Genomic DNA, 23,963 nt, shown 5'->3' on the forward strand with positions numbered 1-23,963 from the left:
TTTAAACAGATGAGCCTGAACACAGTGGGAACACCCTGTGGCCCTTATGCCAAAGCACACTGCCCTCAGCTGGATCCTGTTGCGCATTTAGGTTCAGTTCCCAGTCAATGGCCTCTGGGAATTTCACCAAGGAACAAGCCTCCATCCATGACCCAAGATGCCCCAGGGAGACAGAGATGGAATGTTCCCATTGGCCCATTCTATATCAGGCTTCTTGGATATAATTAGGAGGCAGCTCCTAGAACAGACATGTAGGGAGTTAGGTTGTAAGTATCCATGGAAAGGAAGAGAGGATTGAGAACTAATGTTGTCTAGAGATGTTCTAGAATTCTAAGATTATCTGATAGAGTGGTAAAGCAGTGCAGGTCTTGTAAGGAAGAAGAAATGCTCACAGAAACAGTCAAAGTCAGGGGAGGGGCCAAATTGTCTCCACATTAGAGTTGCCCAACAGAGTTGAGTCTCAGGTCCCAACATTATATTTTGCCACCTCAAAAAAAATTATTTTTTAAGGCAGAAGGGACTGGAGGTTAAAAGAACCTCTTCAACTTGACCATAATCATATACTATCCTCATTTTATTATTCTCCTATTCTTACATGGGTCCTCCAGACCATATCAGAAATTAAGGATCTGATAGTCCAGTTCTCTCATTTTACAAAAAAGGAAACAGACTCAGAAAGGACCAGTAACTGGTGCAAGTTATCCAGCTCAGCCACCACAAAGGCACAGTTCCAATTCCTCCTTTGCTCCTCAGGACAGACCTTACCCTTACAGCCCGAGTGGCGAGTGTGGGTGATGGAACCCCTGAAACCCAAGGGAAAACTGAGGAGACACCACTCTCTGTGTGGGATGTCGCAAGTCTCTGAATGGAAGGTGCTGAATAGGGGGTTGTCCCTACTGAGAAGGAGAACTTGGAGGTGCAGCGAGTGTGTGTTTGTGTGTGTGCACATGTGTGTGTCAGTGGGTGTGTGCATGTGCATGCACATGCACCTTTTTGAAAATATGGGAGAAATGTTCAGATCCTCTTCTTTCTCCTTCTATGCCTTGACAATGGAATTAACCCAACCTCATGAAAGCATCTAAGAGTCTGAACAGATGGGGATGGGGCGATGAGTCAAAACTCGAAATATAAGCCAAACAGAACATCAAAGCTAAAGAACATCCCATTCACACCACCATTAGAATATTCTCTTCAGGTTTTATTTGATCTTTTCTGACTCTCTGGCACCAGTTCAAAGGTCACTGTCATGTTTTGCTTCAATTTGCAGAGTAATTTTGAAATCATGTCTGGCTTGTTTACATATCTCTTTTAGAGAAATAAAGAAAACATGCAACTGGTTCAGATCAGTTTCATTCAGCTTTCAGGAAAAGCTCTTCAGTCCTCACACTTCATCAATGGATGCACTAATCAGGTAATTCTTTTTTTGTTGTTTTTATTGTGTGACCCCTTTGTGTAAATAATGATAGAGATAACACTAATAGTTGGATCCCAGCCAGGGAGAAGGGGATCTATGAAAGTGGCCAGGAATAAAGCTATTAAGGCAGAAACCCCTCCATTCATATCATTTACGGCTTTCATAGTCAAACTTCTAAGTAACGATCCAAGACCTTCCCCTGCATGTGGCCTGATATTCACTATAGAGAGAGAGACATGATGCATCAAGGCTAAGAAATCTTCCTGGGAAGTCAGGTCAAGGGAAGTCAGGTCCACAGGGCTCTGACATGTACTCCCTGTGTGTGGTCTTGGGGAAGCAATTTAATGCCCCTACACTCCAGTTTCCACATCTCTAAAGAGGGGACAACTACTATCACCCACACTGAAGAATTGTTTAGGGTAAAGCAATGAAAGTTCAACAGCCTGGCACAGTGTCACACTCATTTTAGAGTCCAGAACTACACCTACCGCCCCCACCCTTAGGGGTGACTCCCCTCACAAATGCAGACACAGGTACCACACTTCATACCCTCCAGGTAGAAGTCTGTGAGCTGGGTCAACACTCCCAGACTCTCTGCTATGTTCTTCACCCCAGTGGGAGAGCCCTGGGGTCTTCCAGAGATGGTGACGGCCTGTGAGTAAGTCTTTCACATTTTGAGCTCAGTATTACAAAGCCACATTCTCAGTTATAAGCCACATTCTCTGCTCTCAACTTCAGCATGAACACACCTATTTTAGTCACCATATGCTTTACTTCTTTCCTTCTCTATTACTTTAGAACTTGGTTGATGAAGCTATTATTATTTATTGAGACTTTCTTGTGGTTCATACTAAGCCATTTTTCCCTACAGCATCATTTTTGAGCCTTGTGGGATTCCCCAGCAGCTGCATGGTGATACAGCTTGAAAAGAATCATCGCCACTGACCTAACTTTCCGTTCACCAAATGTATCACAAGAGCTGAACGTGGCCAATTCCAAATCTCCCACACTGGACTTTAGGCTTCAGAACCAAGACAGGTTTCTTGATTATCCTGCAACTCAGAAGTAATGTTTCCAAGGGCCAAGAAAAACATGGCCAGTAGACTGCTCATTTTTGCCCAGTATCACAACCCCACAGGTAAGGAGGCAAAATATGTATCACATGAAGGAATAACTTAGTCTTCCTTAGTCTCGCCTGGAAGGTGTGAAGTGTGGTGCCTGTGCCTGTAACCCCTTGGCTAAAGCTCTCCGACAACTTTGGATTTGTGTTACTATATTCAAACAGGGTTTCACGTCATTTCAAAAGCAATTATTGAGCCTGAAGGGGTATAAAGATGAACAGACCATGATTCTCAACCTCAAAGAACTAGTCTGAAGTGGGACAAATGCATAAATAATTACATGTAATCCTAATGTAAATGTAAGGTATTATAAGAACACTGCCAAGTGTACCTGACCCAAGGAAGATAGGAGAAAGAAGGCAAAGAAAGCTTGCAATGCTATGGAGTAACTTGTTCAAGATGAGCAAATGAAATTACCCTTTACGAGCGCAGAGGAGATGGGTGTCAGAATGTTCCAACTGATGGAGAACAAGGGCCAATGGAGAGGCATGGACTATGCTGGAAAGCACAATCCAATGAGGACGAGGCTGGAAAGTTTGTCAGAGCAAGTTCAGGAAAAGGGCAGAATGTGGCCCTAAGGTCATGTACATGGGATCATTAAAAAAAAAAAAAAAGAGTCCTTTGTCCCAGGGATCAATTTTTCAGTGGAAAGGCTTTTGGCAAGCTGGCCTACACACATGCCAGGTAGTGGAGCTGCAAAAGTAGATAAAGGGGGATGTGGTCCTTGGCCCTGATGGAGCTTCCATTCTAGTGAAGGACAAGAAAAACTTGGTGCCACAAAGTGGGAAGGGAAGAGCAGACAGAACAGCAAAATCCCAGAGCATTATAAATACTGAGGTCAAAAGAAAGGTGCTGGCTATGACTGGCGCTGAATAAGCAGGCCGCAGAGTGTGCAGATGCTAACAACAGCCATGATTCTGGTAAAGGTAAAAGAACCAAAAAAAAAAAAAAAAAAGCCTGGTCTGTGTTTTGGGGTAGACTTTGTTTGTTTTATGGTTGAACTATGACAGAATAACTTGAGGTTTTTGATGCTGGCCACGTGGAATTCAAAAGGTAGCTTTTTGTTTGGTTTTGTTTGGTACTGATTTTGTCTGAGAGCCAGAAAATTAGAGGCATGAACACAGCATTGCCTTTGAGGGCTCAGGGCGAGCTGGGAGAGCGCCAGGATGGAGGGAGCAGCACCGGTGGGGTGAGGGGCCCACACTTGGGAGAGGCAGGGAGCCCAGGACTCGGCCACTGGGAAACCTGTGCTCAGGGGTCCGTCTTCAAGGGAAACAGAGCAGGAACTCCCTAAAGTTCTCGGACTCTACGCTGTTACCCATTGAGCCCCACTTTTCATTTCAGGAGCTCTTTTTATCTTGTGCTATTCATTTAATTTTTTAAAATAAATATGTATTGGGCCTCCCTGGTGGCACAAGGCGTTACGGCACAAACTGTGAAGCTATCCACATCCACTGCAGTGGCCAGGGAGCATCCCACATGGAGCAGCAGGCCTCTCCTGTCTCGCCCGCTGTTCCCCTCAGCAGTGTATTTTGGCCCTTCTGCCTGTTCTGCTCCCCACTCTGTCTCTGGTGAATCCTCTCACGCCCCCACACCTCTGGCCTGTACCCCAGTTCTTGTGTGCATAAATAAATAAATCTTTAAAAAAATTGAAAATAAATATGTATTAAGTGCCTACTTTTTAAATGTTTATAATTTTATTGAAGTAACTGATTTCTAACATTAGATAGGCTTCAGGTATGCATCACTAAAAATCAACATTTAAATGTATTATACTATGTTCACCACTAAAATTCCTTCTATCCTTCACCATACAATGGACCTTTTTTACCCTGTTTACCTACTTCCACTCCTTTCCCTTCTGGTGACCACTAATTTGGACTTAGAGACTAAAAGTTTATTTTTATTTTATGCAGTTTTTCTTTTGGGTTGGTTTCTTTACATACCACATAGAAGTGAAATCATCTAGAGTTTATCTTTCTCTGACTTATTTCATTAAGTATAATACACTCTAGGTCCATCTATGCTGTGGCAAATGGCAGAATTTCATCTTTTTACGGCTAAGTAGTTTCCACTGTCCCATATACAACATCTGCTTTATCCATTCATCTGTTGATGGGCACTTGGATTGTTTCCTGTTCTTGGCTACTGTGAATAATGCTGCAATGGTCATGGGGGTGCATATACCTCTTAAATGAGTATGTTTGTATTCTTCACGTAAATATGCACAAGTGGGATATGTATCATACAGAATCTGTTTTTAATTTTTAAGGAATCTCCAAACATTTTTTCCATAATGGCTTCAAGTACCTACTAATGCTATGGAATGGGTCTTCATCTTTAAGTTCCTAGGTAGAAATGACTCTTAGACATTATCCATCACTCCCATTAACATGAGAAATACCACCCACCTGGAAGCAGGGGAGCAAAACTGTCATAGATGAGTTTTTGTAACAAAATTAGAGGAGAACTTGATATTACTTGGGAGTTGAGGAGGACATCAAGTGACACCTTTGCTGACAGTGACAAGGATCACCCCTGGCTAACTGAAAAAATTAAATAAAACCAAACCACTCTAATTACCGTGACAATGACTCATTCCTTGCAGATAAAGGAAGGGAGAAGCATGATTTAAAAGAAAGTCCACCATCTGGGTAGACTCAGATGTGGACATGGAGAACCTACCAAATTGCCTGGTCCCACTCGCACCTTATTTTTGAGTAAGGGACTGAATAAATAGCCAGAAATGGCATCATTTCCTAGAGAAGACTTTCCCTAATCCTCTAGTCTTGTCATTCAAAAACAGACAAAATTTAAAGGAAATCAAGGAACTTAAAAGATATCACATGGATTCTGCCTCATCTTTCTGTCATTCTGAACCAAGATTGTGTGTGTGTGTGTGTGTGTGTGTGTGTGTGTGTGTGTGTCAGGAGTGTATTTTATTTTTTTAATTTTATTTTTTTATTATTTTTTGCTATTAATTTTTTACATCATTGTTCATTTTTAAATAATATTTGACCCAAGATTTTTTTTAAAGATTTATTTATACAAGCACTGGGCACAGGAGGGTGAGAGAATCCACCAGAGACAGAGCAGGGAGCAGAACAGGCAGAAGGACCGAAACACACTGCTGAGGGGAGCAGCGGGGGGCGGGGGGGGGCAAGAGAGGTCTGCCGCGCCATGTGGGAATCTCCCTGGCTGGCCAGGAATCGAACTGGCACTGCAGAGGTTGCAGACAGCTTCACAGCCTGATCTCAACCTGCTGCACCCCCAGGGAGGCCCTGACCCAAGATTTTAAAGGACTTTCTTGCCCATAGATGCCTATTCTTTTAGTGATATGTGATAACAGCAGTATCTGCAAGGAGGGGGTTCATTCAGTCATTCAAAAATAGGTATTAAAAAACTAAAATTGGTAGTATCTTCAGGAAGGGGGTGTTCTGGAATATGGACTTCCTCATCATGAGTTTTTGTTTCTCATTTTGATACTTGTTACTGTATTTGAAAAGAACTCCAAGATTATATTGCCATACAGAACAGTGTATGTGATGCCATATCTTACTAATAGGAAGTTAATAAAATCATGTGACACAGCACAATACAATTCTCAGCATCTGAATGGATGTTATTCAAATGTTTAACTTTTATATCATCCACCACGAACCAAGATAGCCTTCAGCTGAGGGAGGAAATAAGGAAATACTGAGTGCTTTAATGATCTTCAAGGCTATTGAGGATGCAAAGTGACAGGCAGGACAGGAATTCAATTTTATGCCAGCTAATGTCTCATTCTAGTACACCAAGAACTAACTTGACCTTGAAAAGAAAGCCTTTCTTGTCTGGGGTAACTACTAGCATCACGGAGGACTCATAGAGGCTATCAGCTGATCCAGATCACAGTGATCATGATGATGACAGTGAGGACAACAAATCCCAAGATGTGAGGACAACAAATCCCACATGACAGCACACAGGAGAGATACACTGAGAGGGTGCAGGGATTCGGGACCCTGGAGAAAACTGTTGGCCATGTGATGGTCTCCCTCCCAGGTCCTCATTCAACCACTTCTGCTGCTCTGGGGATAAAATAAAGGGATAAAAAGAAGGAGCTATGCTCAGCGAAATAAGCCAGAAAGAAAAAGAAAATTACCGGATGGTCTCACTCATAGCAGGAATCTAGAAAACCTAAATAAGGGACCAGGAAAATGAATAACTATAAGAAAATGAAAATCAAAATCAACAAAAAACTATGAACCAGAGATACTCTATGGGGGGTAGGGGGCGAGAAGGGGAGGGATTGGGGTCAAAATAAGGGGATTGCAATTGTATGGGGAATATAAAAATAAAATTTATTTTAAAAAAAAAGAAGGAGCTACAATACAGAGTTATCCCTATTATCCTCAACCTTTCGGCAAGTAACTCCAACTATTTAAATGATTAAAATGCTAGAGGAATCCTTCTTTAAAAATGAAAATCAAGAGGGGCCTCCCCGGTGGCACAGGCAGTTGAGCGCAGCGCTGTGAAGCTGTCCCAGCCTCTGCAGCGCAGGTTCGATTCCCAGCCAGCCAGGGAGATTCCCACATGGCACAGCAGACCTCTCCTGTCTCGCCCACTGCTCCTCTCAGCAGTGTATTTTGGTAGGTCTGCCTGTTCTGTTCCCCGCTCTCTCTGGTGAATCCTCTCACTCTCCTGCACTTCTGGCCTGTACCCTGGTTCTTGTCTAAATAAATAAATCTGTAAAAAACAATGAAAATCTAGAAAGCCAGTCATCATTCTATCCTCACCAAATTAAACACTCAAACGCAAAAGTAAACAATTTTCTAACCAGCTCCTATGAAAGCCCAAATTCACAAATACACCTATATCTTTACTTCTCACTACAGATAGAAAGTGCCAAATATTTCAAAATTTGATTCAGGGAAAAGACAAAGCAATAGTCATGATATGAAAGCTGTTTTATATCACTCTAGATTGTTCTTAATCAAACCTAACACAATTTGGGTGTCAGAAATCAAAATGAAGTGAATGAGATGCAATGTCTCACAGCAACCTGAAAACATTTGAGCTTCTGAAAACTAACATCAGTGGGGGGAAAAAAGCCAAGTGTTCTGGCTTCTAAGGACTATGGTTTTCACTCTAAAGGTAGGTTTACTAGTTGTTGTTTTTTAAAGGAAGAAAACCAACACACAAAACCCTTTGGACACTTTGTTTCTGTTACTGTAGTCAATTTGCATCCCTATCTTTTAAAAAACTTTTAATACAGACAGTATGCTTTCCAGACTATTTTGCCTAGGATAATAGTACAGAGCTTATTAACTGGCCAATAAGCAAAGCTACATCCAAATTCAATCATACCAAATCATATGATTTCTTTGTAGAACTCCAAAATAAACCCCAGGAGGGGGTGTGTTTATGGCATTCATTCATCATGAGGTGACTGGGGGTTCAGAGAGGGCAGGTCTGAGAAGGGAGCAGCACTGACACACCGGGTACTCCTTTACCATCAGGACAGGAGGCTAAGTGCATCACCTCCTGCCAGGAATGTGCAAGTCAGAAGAGCAATGAGCTAGCACCTCACCACTGGGGTAAGGGATATTATCCAGACGACAAGAACAAGGGTTCTGGGAGGATGTAGAGAGAGCAAACACTGTGGGCGGAAACATCAGTTGGAGCAATCATAATGGAAAACTATATGGGGATTCCTCAAAACATCAAAAATAAAAAATTCCATACAAGTCAGTAATCCCACTTCTGGGTCTTTACATGGTGATTATAAAAACACTTAAGTCGAAGAGATATGCACCCCCATGTCATGCAGCATTATTCACAATAGCTAGGAGGTGGAGACAACCCAAATGCCCATCAATAGATAATGGCTCTACCATGAGCAGAAAGCAAATTGTGAAGGATCTGAAATCAAATGAAAATTTTACTAGCATCACAGATGATGATTCCAGCATTTATTTAAAGAATGTTTCACATTCTTTTTTTTTTTTTTTGTTCTGTTTCACATTCTTTACATTTTAGGATAGCAACAAAGTCAGACACAACTTAAAAGACTCAAGACAATTGTTTCACAGATGTTATAGATGGCTGGAGAAATGTTCCAATAGACTGATGTTCACAGAACTTTCTAGACTGTTAGTAATAGCAATTTCTCCTTTTCACTCTATTTCTAAAAGTATTTCTTTGGATGTGATGGATTCATAACTAGCTTTGAGGTAGAGAAACAAATTAATGTTTCGATGATCAAATTAATCTCATTACTCATTCACTGGCTCCAAAACTCCCTCATCTCCCAACTCAGATATATGGGCAGTGGGTGATCAGATTTATTTATGATGGTGATTAGGAGAAATCAAGTTCTTTATCCCATTCCTTCCATTTGCCAAACTCTTGCATTTCAAACTCTGATTATGGCAATTTTCACACGAAAGCAAACATTAATCAATCAGAGAACTATTGGGATAAATGGAAAACTCAAGTCCAGGATTTTGGAAAACTAGTCCAGCAACTAGTGTAGCTAGTTGTTACACTAGCTAGAAGTCCATTTCCTTAGTAAGGAGACATGTTCCATGTACTTTTTAATACCCAACAGAGTATGAGAAGAAGCCTTAGTTTAACATTTGCCAGAGAACCAGCAACCCTGGGCTATAGCCAAAGTCTAAATATTGGTCTCCCTGTTCCCAGAGGCTCTTGTAGAATCAGACTTTTCATACTGGAGGAGGAAGTGAGCCTGAAAAATACATCTAAACAGATGTTTTAAAAATTATAGAATAAGAAGGTCTTAAAATACTTCAAACCCTGAGAAACTATTATATAAAAAGCAACATAAATTGACCATTTCACTTAACTATGCCTGATTTCTTCACATGAATCTCTAATAGACCCTTCCAGAACATCAGTCTCTCACATTCTGATAATAAAAAGTTAAGCTGGAAGAGTTATATATAGAGAGAAATGAGACATGATCAAACCCTTTTGTTAATCTGTAACAAAATGTAATCTATTATTCTGCCCCCCAAATACTAGACTTTGCTGCTTCAATGTAGAAATGGATGTTTGATTTTATTTTTTATTATTTTTTTGAGATTTATTTTTATTTTTATGCATACAAGAACTGGGGTATAGGCCAGGGGAAAGGGAGATAAGAGGATTCATCAGAGTCAGAATGGGGAGCAGAACAGGTGGATCTACTGAAATTCACTGCTGAGGGGAACAGCAGGTGAGACAGAAGAGGTCTGCTGCACCATGTGGGTCAGCTCCCTGGCTGGGGATCGAACTCATGCTGCATTGGCTGGTGACAGCTTGATAGTGCTGAGACTTAACCCCTGTGCCACCAGAGAGCCCCTGGATATTTGATTTTATACCTGCTGAATTACCATCTCAACAAAAAGATCTATTAATAACTGAGTAAGAGTATCCACCTACTTAAGTGCCATATCTCTATTCACAAAACAAAATTGTAAGCTATTTTTATTTTAAATAAAATCTGTAGCTTGAGAATCTTGTCAACATAACCTGCCTCCCTGATCCTTTACTGCTCAAAAAGAAATTATAATTTTCACATAGCAATAGCAGGAAAATGAGACGTGAATGCCCATGGTATGAACTCAACCTCAGAGAATGAGATCCAGTTCCTTCCTCTCCCCATCCACCCACCCCTGGAATCTCTCCCAGAGTGCCAGGCTATGTCCCCTAGAGACTCAAAGGAAACAAACACAGAATCTGTCCTGAATTTAAAAATGCCACTTGGAAATGCTGTCAAATCTATCTTCACCTAATCTAACCAAGGCAGCTGGCATGCCTGCACAGAAGAAATCCTCAACACTGGCCACCCATACACAACTGGGTACAGACTAGTTAGGCCTTTCTATGGAACAGATCAGCAGACATCTCCCTCACTGCCATGGAAAGGATAGGAAACTAGAAAACAAACCGAACACCTCCAAATGATAAGATACATATGTCAGTGTTTCTTGACCTTGACTGCCTAACTAGAATCACTTGGGAAGCTTCCTGGAGTCAATCCAAAAGCTTGGGCTGCACTCCAAGAGCATTTAGCTCCAACTTTCTGGGGAGCAGTACCCCGGGCAGCTGCAGAAAAGCCCCCAGGTGATTCCAACGTGCAGCCAAGATGGGAAATCTGGCTTTAGAGATCCTATTATCTAATAAACCTAGCAGGATGCTGGGGAGGGCGATGTCTAAGGGGCTGAGACTCATGACACTATGGGACTGGAAGGAAAACCTGCAAAACTTCAAACAGAACTAGAGCCATCTTGACAGTCCATTCAACTGAAGACAACCCAGCCACCTGAGAGCTGCAGTTGGCTAGAGGGCCCAAGCCCATAGTCTCACCTGTGACCTGGAAGTCAGCATAAGTTTCTAATGGGAGAGTAAGATGCTTTGTGAAGGGAATTTCAGGCTTCATGCTTCTAGGAAACACTGAGTCCTAAATTAGGCACTCAGAGTGGAATGCCATGCAAAATATTCCTCCTACTGTTTAATTATTAACTCTCCTTTTTAAAAATTTTTTTTAAACAATTAAAATTTGCATATGATTCATGCAAATATAACGTGGCTCCAATGTAGCTGAAGAGTCCTATAAACAGGAGGGCTGGGAAAATTCTGGGGTCAGATGGTAAAAGAACCTGTAGACCTTATCTTCTTTCTAGGTATCTCTGAATAGAGAACTAAGAGACGTTTGAGAGTCAGGCAGGGCTGTCCTATATCTAAATCATCCAAAGACAATTTGCAGAACCATTCAGGGAATCAAAAACATGTCCTTCAGTGCAGGACAGACCTGGAATGAGAAATTTAGAATGAGAAATTCTAGAGCTGGAGACACTATGAACAGCAAAAAATAAACTCTTTGGGCTTCAGAGAAATCATCACTAATAAACATGAATTACAAACTAACTCAGATTTGGGAGCCCTGCCACTGAGCAAATAAATGCCTTTGCAGTATTTGTTCAAAATCATAAATTCTAATATATGCTCACAAGATAGTCTTGACAGACATTCATAAAATCTAAAGCTTATCAACAGAGTGAGCAAATACATATGAATCATTTCTTTAAAAAAAACAGGCAAGGTATAGAAAAATAATCTTCGCAGCTATATCTTAATTAGAAAAACATGTTGATTAAAAACCAAATGCTGAACTAAATTTCTGGTACATGTTCTTTCACATGCAGTCTGTCAAGTCATAGGCAAAGATTTTCAACAGCCATGCTGAGCAATAATATCACTAACACTTAAAATAAAACCCTCCAAAATCACTTTTAATTCCCTCAACATACTTTTAAAAAGTACTTCCAGTTCTGGAAACATCAGATTAATGGAAATAAATACTGAGCAATAAGAAGTGAGAGAAGAATTGTACCTCATGAAAACCAGAGCTAATGAAGTCTTTGTCCAGCCCCATTTAACTAATCAATTGTTTCAAGTGATGCACTACTTTGTAAAGAAATATCATGCTTCTCAAACCAATATTATTGGAATATGAATAATTTTATCATTTTATGATGAAAATATGGTATTCTGTTAATTTTACTTTTGAATCAGAACTAACCCACAGGAGAAAAATTATTTGTAACGTAGAGAAAGAATGGACGAAAATGATCTAAATAGCAACAGAAGAAACTGAATCCACCTGGGTTTTTGAATTTGCCCCGAAGAAAACATTATATTTCTTGAGTGCCCTTTCATTTCTAAGGCACTTCCTTTGCTCATGTTGGCTTATGAAAGGGGCAGAGCATGTTTTCTCTGCACTGAATAAAATAAACAAAGAGGTTTACATGGCATCCCCTATGACTACGGTCAGCAAACTACAGCCATGGAGTAAATTCATTTATAGCCTGTTTTGTAAGGCCCATGAGTGAAAAGTCATTTTTACATTTTGCAAATCGAGTTTGTCAGTGAGCACCACTTGTTCATTTGTGAATTGCTTTTGCCCTATAACGTAGAGCTGAATAGTTGCAACAGAGACTATATAGCCCCTAAACCCAAAAATACTTCCTTTTTGGATCTTCATAGAAAAAGTTTGCTGATTCCTGTCTGAGACCCACAGGGAAGCGATGAACAGAGTCCAGATTTGGGGAAACCAATTCAGTGTTCTTTCCAGTCTTGGTTCATCCCAGTATGTCTGAGGGATAAGAGGAAGTTTATGAAGCGTGAATGTAGGTACTTGAAGTAGAAAGACAGAAGGCACTGAGACTGCAGCCAGAAACAGCAAATGAGGAAAAGACAAGATATATAATTGACTTGTTTCCTAGTTTCACAAGTCTGGGAAATGAGAGAATTCCTGCTCCAGGACAGAGCATAGCCAGAGTCTCCCCCATAACTGAGTTAGATGATTAAATAAGATTTGGGACTTTTTGAGTTGATGCTGGAATGGCTTAATACCTTTAGGGATATTGGAATGGGGTGGATTTATTTTACTCATGGGATGGACATGAATGCAAGCAGGAGAGCAGGCAGAACTAGGTTGAATAGTGTCCCCTCAAATTCATGTAGACCCCAAACATAAAAAAATAAGTATTTGAAAATGGGGTCTTTGTGGGGGAATCACGTTATGATGAAGTTGTACTGGCTTAGAGTGCGTCCTTATAAGAAGAGGGAAATTTGAACACATGCAACAGGGAAGAACTCTACCTAAAGACAGAAGGAGAGAATAGAGTGAATGGACATCAGGGATTGCCAGCGAACACAGGAATCTAAGAGAGTCACGTGGGACAGAGGATACCTCAGAGCTGCCAGGCAGAACCACTTGACCATGATTTTGGACCTCTTACCTCTAGAACTGTAAAAGAATCAAGTTCTGTTTAAGTCACCCAGCTTGAGGTAATTTGTTATGGCAGCTATAGGAAACTAATGCAGGCTAGTGGAGACATGGTCTTAGGAAGAACTATAATCAAGAGATAAGGAGAAAGTGGTAGAAGGTCAGTCCTTATAAAATCTGTTTAAAATATAAATTCTGGGGCCTCCCCAGTGGCACAGCAGTTGAGCACTGAGTTGCGAAGCTGCCCGCAGCCTCTGCAGCGCCGGTTCGATCCCCGACCAGAAGGTGAGGGTCCCACATGGTGCGCAGACCTCTCCTGCTGCCAACTGCTCCCCTCAGCAGTGTATTTCGTCAGTCTGCCTGCTCTGCTCCCCTCTCTGACTCTGGTAAATTCTCTCACCCTCCCGCGCTTCTGACTGTACCCAGTGCTTGTATAAATAAATAAATAAATTTTAAAATATAAATTCTGAGACCCTCCTGAAGTTCTTTTTTTTTTTTTTAAAGATTTATTTATTCATACAAGCACTGGGGTACAGGCCAAAGGCGCAGGAGGGTGAGAGACAGAGCAGGGAGCAGAACAGGCAGAAGGATGTAAATACACTGCTGAGGCGAGCAGCGGGAGTTACAGGAAAGTTCTGCCGCGCCATGCGGGAATCTCCCTGGCCAGCCAGGAATCGAACCGGTGCCATGGAGGCTGCGAACAGCCTCACAGCAGTGTGCTCAACCCGCTGCGCCACCGGGGAGGCCCCCATCCTGAAGTTCTTAAGGGAAAACAAAACAAAAACCCAAAGATCTTGATCACAACTGACTGGACTTCACGAACATCTTGCCAGGGTAAGTAGAATGGACTTATAATGGAATATTTTCTTCCCACTGTTAACAAACCCATCCCTAAATTCTAAGCTTTCCATAGTCACCTCACTATGACTGGGAAACAAAATACATTTTTCAATAGAGGAAACCTCAGTTGCCCACTTCAAGCCAAGTCTGTTTGTCTGCACACTAACACATAAAGGACTGGGTAATTTGTGGAGTTTATCGGTAAACTTAGTGAAATCCCTTCTTCCTCTCTATGCACACCAATTCTATTAAAAATCTTTCATGCTAACAGTCTGCTTCCTTTGCCTTTGTGTGCACAGATGGCTGGACCACTTTTGGAGCACCACCCCTTAATAGCTTGGGATTCCTGGGTACCCATGGACACACACTAAAACTGGCTGAAGAAGTACTAAAGGCTAATCTGCCCCCATGGACACACATTTTTCAGCATAACATTGCTGAAGGTTGAAGCAGTAGGCAAGATACACTCCCACATTTTTTTTACCAGGCAGTAGACATGAGGTTGCAGACACAATGCAAAGTCTAAAGCTTGGTTCACACTGTGCTCTCCTATGCAATCTAATCATGAATATTTAAATTTAGTTGTTTGATTACTTTGAAACTCTGTATATCATATATATATATATATATATATATATATAACATATACATAATATACATGAATACAGATGCCATGACTTCAACATAGATTATCCTTGGGGTCTAAACCCCATGCAATTCTGGCATTTTAGCAGATAAGTTGTTTTCAACAGATCCACAAGTCTCATCTTAGAATTTTTCTCTTTATGATATCATAATTTGTATAAATTAAAAAAAAAAACCTTGATTTCAAATCTAGATTCTTATCAGACACAGTATTTTCCTATAGACTTGCATTCCAATATATATAAAAAATGTTATCTGCCTTCTCCTCCCACCCTCCTGCCTCATTATTTTCCTATGGTCTTAAACAAATATGTATTTTAAATAACTGGTGGTGATAGGAAAGCACATGCCAAGTGGACACTGTTACTGTATGAGAGACCATTGCTAGTTGAAACAGCACTGCTCTCATAAACAATCATGGGCTGCACCCAAGAAGGGCAAGCTCCCAAAAATAAACAAAATCCACTGTTTTCTCTGAGTAGTTTCAAGGCATTTGTGAAAATATTTCCAAAGACTGGAAATTTATAAAAAGTTGGCCATTGCAAACCCCCCAAATCTTCATTGCTCCACTGAAAAACTTAACTGGCTATCTTAGCTGCAAGAGAAAATGCAAATGCCTTCCACTTCCCAGCACCTAAAAAAGCAACCAAATGACTGTCCCTGTGTCAGAATGGCTGCACCCCAAGGAGCACTACAAGCTGCCATGACAGAACTCCTGCAGAAAAATGGCAGGGCCAGGGATAACCATCAGTCTTCTCCAGAGGATCTCCACCCAGATTCTGATCTGGGCTCAGCTTAAAAGCTGCTTTTGGTTACTGAGCAAAGCGCTTACTAAATACTTTTGTTCAAAGACAGATGCTAACCAGAGTGTCGGAAAGCACGCATCCACAAACAGGGCCAACGCCCCTTGGCGCCTTACCTTATTCTGCTCACACACATACTGTATCCTCAGCGTGTCCATGGCTCTGATCATGGCTTGCATGGCAGTGAATATGTTTTGATAAACCAACTTTGTGAACCCCTTTCTGTCTTCATCGTTGTATCCAGACCCATGGATAATTCTCATTTGCTTGATAAAGGTGCTTTTGCCACTTTCACCAGTTCCTAGAAGACAAGTAAAAAACACAGTCAGCAGTCTTCAGAAGGAACACACTGAGAAAAGCCTTCTTGGCAGCGCTGGCCCATATTAACACATCAGTGGGGGTGGACTTGGAAAGGCCCTGCCCAGTGCATAGTTTTAGGCTACAGGGTAGAATCATCCTAAACCCGGGACAGAGCGACCCTGATCCCAGACCCTCTATCATAGGTAAAATCAGTCTCTCCCTCTCTTTCTCTCTCTCCCTCTTAAAACCCTCCCCTCATGCTTGTGTTCTCTCTCTCTCTCTCACTCTCTCTCTCTCACACACACATACACACACACTTATTAAGGATGCAAAATTGTGTGTCTGTGTCATTTGTAGTAATCCTAAACATCAGCTCTAGTGATTAACACTGTTTAGGCCCCATGAAACTGCTCTCCCACATCCCTTTCCTGGAGCCCTCAAAACAAGGAGCAACTGGGACTCCCCTGGTGGCGCAGTGGTTGAGCACTGGGCTGCGAAGCTGCCCACAGCCTCTGCAGTGCTGGTTTGATCCCCGGCCACCTGCGAGGGTCCCACATGGCATGCAGACCTCTTCTGCTGCACCCGCTGCTCCCCTCAGCAATGTATTTCATCAGTCTGCCTGTTCTGCTCCCCACTCTGGCTCTGGTGAATTCTCTCACCCTCCTGCGCTTCTGACTGTACTCAGTGCTTGTATAAATAAATAAATCTTAAACAAAACAAAACAAGGAGCAATTATATCTGAAAGCCTCAAAATGTAAAGGCTTCACACCGCTAAGGGAGAGGGTTGGGGGGCGGTGATGGTCGGTGCTTTAAAGAGCAGGGAGGAGTACATCAGCAGGCACACTCAGGATAAGAGAAAAAGCTGATTAACTTGTCAATTCCTTCCTTCTAGGTACATGAACACAAAGAAGACATGTGTGCCTTCATTTCCAAAGTGTAGTTCAGGTCCTGTAAACTCACCACACAGCACACGGCACTTGAGGAACAGCCCACAATATAAAACCTTTCCTAACACTCTTACATTTGTGTCGGTGTCAAGAGATAAAGTGTGAAATAGGATGCCAAGTGTCTTACACTAATACTGGATTGATATTTCACTTGGGAAGATAGTAAAAGTTAAAGTGATAGAGATGTATGTGATGGAATTAAAATAGATTCTAATATTCTCTTTATCATAGGAGACCCCATTATCATGTTTGGAACAACATATATTCCTGGCTCATTTTCTTTATTTTTTTTTTTAATGGTTCATTTTCAAATCTGAGTATCACTAAGAAGTTCATTAACAACTCAGATTGATATGCCATCAAGAGGGCAAAGTTTCTTCAAACTGAAATGAGGACGACACTGTACAAAACTAAAGTGACTCAAGAAAAGTTGTAACCTTCAACAAGGTGAATGATATGCAAATTATATTCCACTAAGGTTGTTTCCTTCTGTCAAAATGATACAAATTATATGAAAGCTTAATTCAAACAATAAAATCAGCAATTTTGCTATAAAGAAGGCAAAAATTATGGAGTTGGTAGTGATTTCTTTTTATTTTACCACTCACCCACATCTCATTGACCCCACGAGCACCCAAGCTGCACAGTTACAGTTAAATCCAATCGTCCTTGATACTGGCCAACTGAGTTGAATAAAAACCGTAATTGCTCACTCCTGATTGACATTTTAGTTATAGAGACGTGTTTGTTGTAGTAAGAGGCAGAACATATGATAGCTTGTTATCCTGATTATATAACCCATCACTAGTTAGACGCTGGGATGTGAGCCTCCATCTGCACCCTTGTCAGAGCCCTGCAAGCATCAGGTGGGGACCACAGCAAAGGTGCTGAGAAACACCTGGGGGGCCTTGTTCAATTTTCCAATGTGGATAATTGAGACAACACTTAGTATTGGATAAGTGCTGCGGACCAGCGCAGCGGTAGACTGGCATTCAGTGGCAGGGGCTGCCGCAGATAAGATTTTTCCTTGTAAGAAAAAAATGTTCTGGGCCTCCCCCGTGGCACAGCGGTTGAGCACTCGGTTGCGAAGCTGCCTGCAGTCTCTGCAACACCAGTTCGATCCCCAGCTGCTGGGCAAGGGTCCCACATGGCGCACAGACCTCTCCTGCCGCCCGCTGCTCCCCTCAGCAGAGCATGCTCTGCTCCCTGCTCTGGCTCTGGTGAATTCTCTCACCCTCCCGCGCTTCTGACTGTACCCAGTGCTTGTATAAATAAATAAACGAATGAATGAATGAATGAATGAATGAATAAAGCTGGAGAAAATTACTAAAAAGAACATATTTTTTAAAAAAGAATAAAGTTCTTTCAGATTGATCTTTTCAAAACACAAACCTCCTTGTCTGTCTCCCCATCCTCAACTCAAAACTCTCACTGCTTTCCCACTCTTCTGAGGAAAGACAGCTCCTCACAGCTCTAACAGGTGGGTGGTCTGGCCCCTCCCACTTTACCAACCTCTTCTCAACACACTTCCCTCTACACTCTGCGTTCCTTCATGCTTCTTTTCAGATCCTCCTTGGTTGCAGCTTTTGCACACACTCTCTGCTTCCCTGGAATGGTCCTCCTTTCTCCTGCTCACCTTTGTGCCTGGCCTGGCCTGGCCTGTTTGACAAGGTCAAGTTCCTATATTCCAGACCCCCAGGATATCGTGAACTTCTCTGTGTAACACCTGTTCCAGCTGCATTTTGCCTGTTGATGTCATTCTCCACTTAACATCGTCTCACTATCAGCCTACTGTTTCATAAGTATTGTGCTTTGTAAAAATAAAATATTGATATGATACTGTGCTTTATAAAAATGAAATTTGTCTTCATTTCTGGCATAGAACTCCTAAAACACTTGGATTTCCTAAAGGCTGTGAGCAAAAAAGCTGTCTCTTATTAAGTTAATAAGGTGAGGTTTGGAAAGCACCTAAAGATGGGTTGTCAGTGGAACCAAACGTGTGGTTAGAGAATTTGGAACTTCCAGTCCCACAACCAGACCACTGGGAGAGGAGAGAGGCTGGAGAGTGAGCTCAACTACCAACAGTCATTGAGTCAATCAATTAAACCTATGTAACAAAGGCTCCATAAAACACCAAAAGGACAGGATTCAGAGTGCCTCTGGGTTGGTGAGCATGTGGAGATTTAGGGAGTGTGGCCCCCTAGAGGGGCATGGAAGGTCTGTGCCCTTTCCAGATACTGTGGCCTGTGTATTCTGGCTATTCCTAAAATTATATCCTTTTATAATAAACCAGTAATTAGTAATGAAATGTTTGAGTTCTATGAGGTGCTCCAGAAAATTACTCATATCATGGAGGGGGATCACGGGAACCTCTTATTTATAGCCTATTGGTCAGAAGCACATGGTGGGGAGGCATCTCTTGAAGTCTGAAGAACATGACCTGTAGAATCTGCCACCATCTCCAGGTAGACAGTTTCAGGATTGAGTTGAATTTTAGGACACCCAGCTTGTGTCCAGAGACTTCTGTGGGTGGGAACTCCCACTCCATATTGGAAATTAATATCAGAGTCACTTTAGGGGTCATGTTGGCTTTCACTCATTGTTTCTCTTGGGCCAGATATAATGCCTAACATTTGGCACATGCTTAATAAGTTTTTTTTTGTTTTTTGTTTTTTGTTGTTTTTAAATAGAGGCATGTTTTATTTATTTATTTGTTTGTTTGTTTGTTTATACATGCACTGGGTACAGTCAGAAGCGCGGGAGGGTGAGAGAATTCACCAGAGCCAGAACGGGGAGCAGAGCAGGCAGAAGGACCGAAGTACACTGCTGAGGGGAGCAGCGGCGGCAGGAGAGGTCTGCGCGCCATGTGGGACTCTCCTCCGGTGGCCGGGGAGCAGCTGGGGATCGAACCGGCGCGGGCAGCTTCGCAACCCAGCGCTCAACCGCTGCGCCATCAGGGAGGCCCTGCTTAATAAGTTTTTAAATTAATTTTCTAAATTGTGGCAAAACATACAAAAATTACCATTTTAATCATTTTTAAGTGCATGGTTCAGTTGCATTAAGTACATTCATATTAATCTGCAGTCACTCCCCAGAACTCTTCTTGCAATATTGAAGCTCCCTCTCCCCAGCCCCTGACAACCACCATTCAACTCAATCTCTTACATCAGGTACCTCACAGAAATATAAATATGATCATGTAAGTGTAAGTATAGTATTTGTGACTGACTTATTCCATTTAGCACAATATTTTCGTTTATCTATATTATAGCATGTGACAAGATTTCCTTTTTAAGGTAGAATAATATTCCAGTTATTTTGGAACACAGGATAGTGGTAAAGAATTCATCCAGGTTCAACTACATGCCTCTCTGCAACATGGGAAAACAAAGTGAGTCATCCTCTCTCAAACAGCTAGTGTGCTGTGTGGGTGGCAACCACTTCACCCACAGCAGCACAGCCACAAAACTTGGCTGAGCAGGAGCCTTATCCTGATTCCCTGTGATGCTTTCAGTCCCATTAAGGGGGGAATATTAGAGTAGTCACCATGTGACAGGTACACAGTACAAACTGATGTCTTAAATCCTCACAACCACCCTATGAGATGTATACTCTTATCATCATCTTTATTTTACAGATGAGAAAAACTTGAGGCTCATATTGACTAAGTAACCTCTGCAAAGTCACACAGTTAGCAAGTGAATTTGGTCATGACCAAAAGGACTTATTGGTCATATAAGGATTAATCTGAAGTTTCTAGTCACACACTGAACCCTAAGCGCCAGCAGAACCACCATCTTACAGGCATGTATGCTGGGGCACAAGGAAGACCCTTCAGACAGTGTTTCACAAGCAGTCTCACGGCAACTGCAATGGAGCACTCAGTGGGGAAGGCCCACACACCTTCATGTCAGCCTCAACACCATTCAGTTAAGTATCTTCTTTTTCCAGAAGGGAAATGAGAAATGAAAAAAATTAAATAACTTATTGTCCCTAAAAACGGCCAAGGGCAGCCTCCTAATTGTTTAAGTGTGGTCTTCATCTGGGACTGAGACACCAACACTTGGGATTTTATCTCTAATCCTTCACTGCTCTGCTCTAAATGAGATGTTTCCAGCAGCAGATGGAGGCAGATGAGGTGGGAGCCAAGGCAGATACAAAGCATCATTCTCTGCACTAACAGCTGTGGCCAGGACACCCCTCAGCTCAAAAGAAGGATCTGAATTTAATTTCCTTCCCTGTTTTAAGCAGATACTATATACTTGGACATTGAAGACCAACATATTTGCTTCCTCTGTGAAAGCAGAAGAAAAATCTAGAGTGCACATTTTTTTTTTAAAAAAAAAAGTTTTCATATTGCCTATTTTTTAATTAAATTTTTTTTATATCTTTGTTAAGCTTTGGACAATATTTGATTTTTCCCCTCAGGTGTAATCCCCATTGTTCCCCCATCACCACAGCACCCCTGATCCAACACTATAGTCTTCTGTGTTCTTCCCGCCCTTCTTGACCCCTCCCTACCCACTGTTGCATGTCTCAGATCTATGGTCAGCTTGCAAGTTTTTGTCTTTTCCCTGACCTAAAGGGTATGATTTTTGGAAGGAAAAAATTATTGGTGATTTGAGGATGAGGTGATTTAGTTTTTTTAGTCCAACTAATTATGTTAATAGACTATATGGGCTTCCCCTGGTCACACAGGCGGTTGAGCACCGTGCTGTGAAGCTGTCTGCAGCCTCTGCAGCACGGGTTTGATCCCGGCCGGCCGGCAAGAAACCCACATGGCGCAGCAGACCTCTCCTGACTTGCCCGCTGCTCCCATCAGCAGTGTATTTCATCACTCTGCCTGTTCTGTTCCCCACTCTGTCTCTGGTGAATCCTCTCACCCTCCTGCACATCTGGCCTATACTCTGGTTCTTGTATAAATAAAAATAAATCTTTAAAAAAAATTGACTATATGGCTCAGATGAGTAACAAATACCCACTGTTTCCTTTCTTATTTCTTAGTGAGGACTTTAACCTTTGAGTCCTGGGAGGGAGAAGTCTTTGTTTAGAAAATGAACCTTGGTGTTGGTTTACCAAGAGATTCAATCACATGAGACAAAGGGGGGTGGAGAGGGGGATTTTCAGAGAGGAAACCACAATCCAAAAGGACTTTAGCTCCTGGACCCAATGCTCTAAAATATTCAATGGGGAAAGAAAGAAAATTACAAATCTGTTTCTAGATGCTGTTTCAAATATAAATAAGGGAAATGGCTCTTAACCATTTAGTTTTCACTTCACTGTTTTCATATTTGGAAAAAAATAATACAACTATGATTACGCATTATTTAAACTTTCACTATCATTAAGGACCTGCTACGTGTGGGGTCCGTGGCTAGTCATCATCCTACTGCTTCTGTCTTCTGTAATAAAACTGAGGTAACCTCTGGGGAAGACACTCTGGCTGATAACAGATTCCCCAGAGGGCCTTGTGTCCTATTCTCTGTCTTGCAGCAATGACAAGAGAACTGCTTCTCTTGAAAGACTGGTATGCTCCCATCTTGCATCTGTATCCTGCATCTCCCACTGTGAAACTCTGCCCTGGATCCTTTGTCTCCCCCTATGCCTCCTAAATGTGAGTTATTTCCTTTTCCAGAGTAGACCTTAAGTAGGTAAATTGAAAACACTGAGCTTGCCACTCTGGGCACAGTTGGTATATAGTGATAATCTGTGGTCTACTTTAAGTGAAAACTCATCTCTACTAGCATCCAGATTTATGTAGGTAAAGGATGTGCACCTTGGACCTTGCAGGGCTGAGAGGTTTCTAAAAGATGTTCATTTAACCAGTGTTTCCCCAAAGCCCCTTCATTTGTATACCTTCCTTGTGATTTTTTATTATATCCATATACCACCTACATGATTATTTAAACAATTTTTTACTTAAATTTGTTACAAAAGGAAACATGAATATCCTAAGTGAAAAACCAGATTATTTGCCGTGATTAATCAAATTAAATATAATAAAATTTAAAACTTTCAGCAATATTCCAACCAATAAACTAGTTTGTCTACCACCACTAACCATTTTGAAAAACAATACACACAAATTATTGTCTTTCTTACATGAAATTTACCCTTTTATTTTTTATCCTAAAAGGAGATTTCCCCCGCTTTCTCTCTTGAAGCTTCTGAAATTCTCTCCTGAACTGTCCCCATGTTAAAAAAGAACAACAACAACAAAAAAAAGACACTGAAGTTTGAAACTCACAGTGAAAAGGGGCCAATAAAATGTCTTAGCACTAAAATTCTAAACTCTTTCTGGGAATTGAGGAAGCAATATGAGGTTTGAGTTTCAGCTTAATTTTAAATACACAGAAAGTTTCACAAAAGGAAAAAGTTGCCTTTTAGGAGCCATAAGGAAACAGGTCACAGCAAAATAGATTCTTTCCAAGTGATAGACCAAGGACATCTAAACAGAGAGTCAATTGTTCTAAAGTTTACCTAAAATCTTCCGTAAAGACTGCCTCTCTGAGAGCCAAAGGAGGTGCTAATAAGTTTTCCCAGATGAGCAGAGCCATTTCCAATAGTCTGTGATGTTTGCTAAAACCATTTGAGAGAAGTCATTGTTATTTAGTTCAGCTTAACAAAAGATAATGTAAGCCAGAACAAAAATGGAGACACAGTTCTGGACTTTGGGGGAAATTTTCTATGAGACCAACAGGCAGAAAGGGATATGAAGTGACCAGCAAATGGCTCTACAAGGATGGGACCTCATTTCTTTGAAACCTAAAACAGAGCACAAAGATGAGGCCCTGTGTGAATGAGCATCTGTTGACTAAAACAAACAAGATGATTATGGTTTTGAAAAACAAGAGGAGGTGGGTTTGTCTGGTCAAGGGAAGGTTCAGGTCTGATTGGATGAGTCTGTTGAGTATACAAAGTGACCCCCCCCCCCATGGGAGCAGGGGCCCTTTCTGATGAGGACACATGGGACCTAGGGCCAACACTCAGGGAGGCCCAGGTTCTATGTAAGGGTCTCCTGGTAAATGGAGATAGAAGAAATTCCTTTGGAATCTTTAAGTAGAAATGTTTCTTACCAGCAAAGAGGGATAACCACAGGGAGTTCCTGAACTT

The 23,963-nt window shown here is 41.6% G+C and overlaps 1 protein-coding gene across 1 annotated transcript in view; it reads right to left on the bottom strand.

Annotated features, from left to right (window-relative positions):
- The window catches only part of GNA14 (G protein subunit alpha 14), a gene marked incomplete at both ends in the record, with an annotated part of 171,889 nt that overhangs the window by 63,344 nt on the left and 84,582 nt on the right, over positions 1-23,963 (bottom strand). The window contains one exon of the mRNA XM_084238767.1: positions 15,720-15,904. Within this exon, the coding sequence (XP_084094893.1) occupies positions 15,720-15,904 (185 nt within the window). The remainder of the gene's footprint in view (positions 1-15,719; positions 15,905-23,963) is intronic.

This window comes from Talpa europaea, assembly GCF_964194135.1.
Source record: "Talpa europaea genome assembly, chromosome: 7".
NCBI lineage: Eukaryota > Metazoa > Chordata > Mammalia > Eulipotyphla > Talpidae > Talpa > Talpa europaea.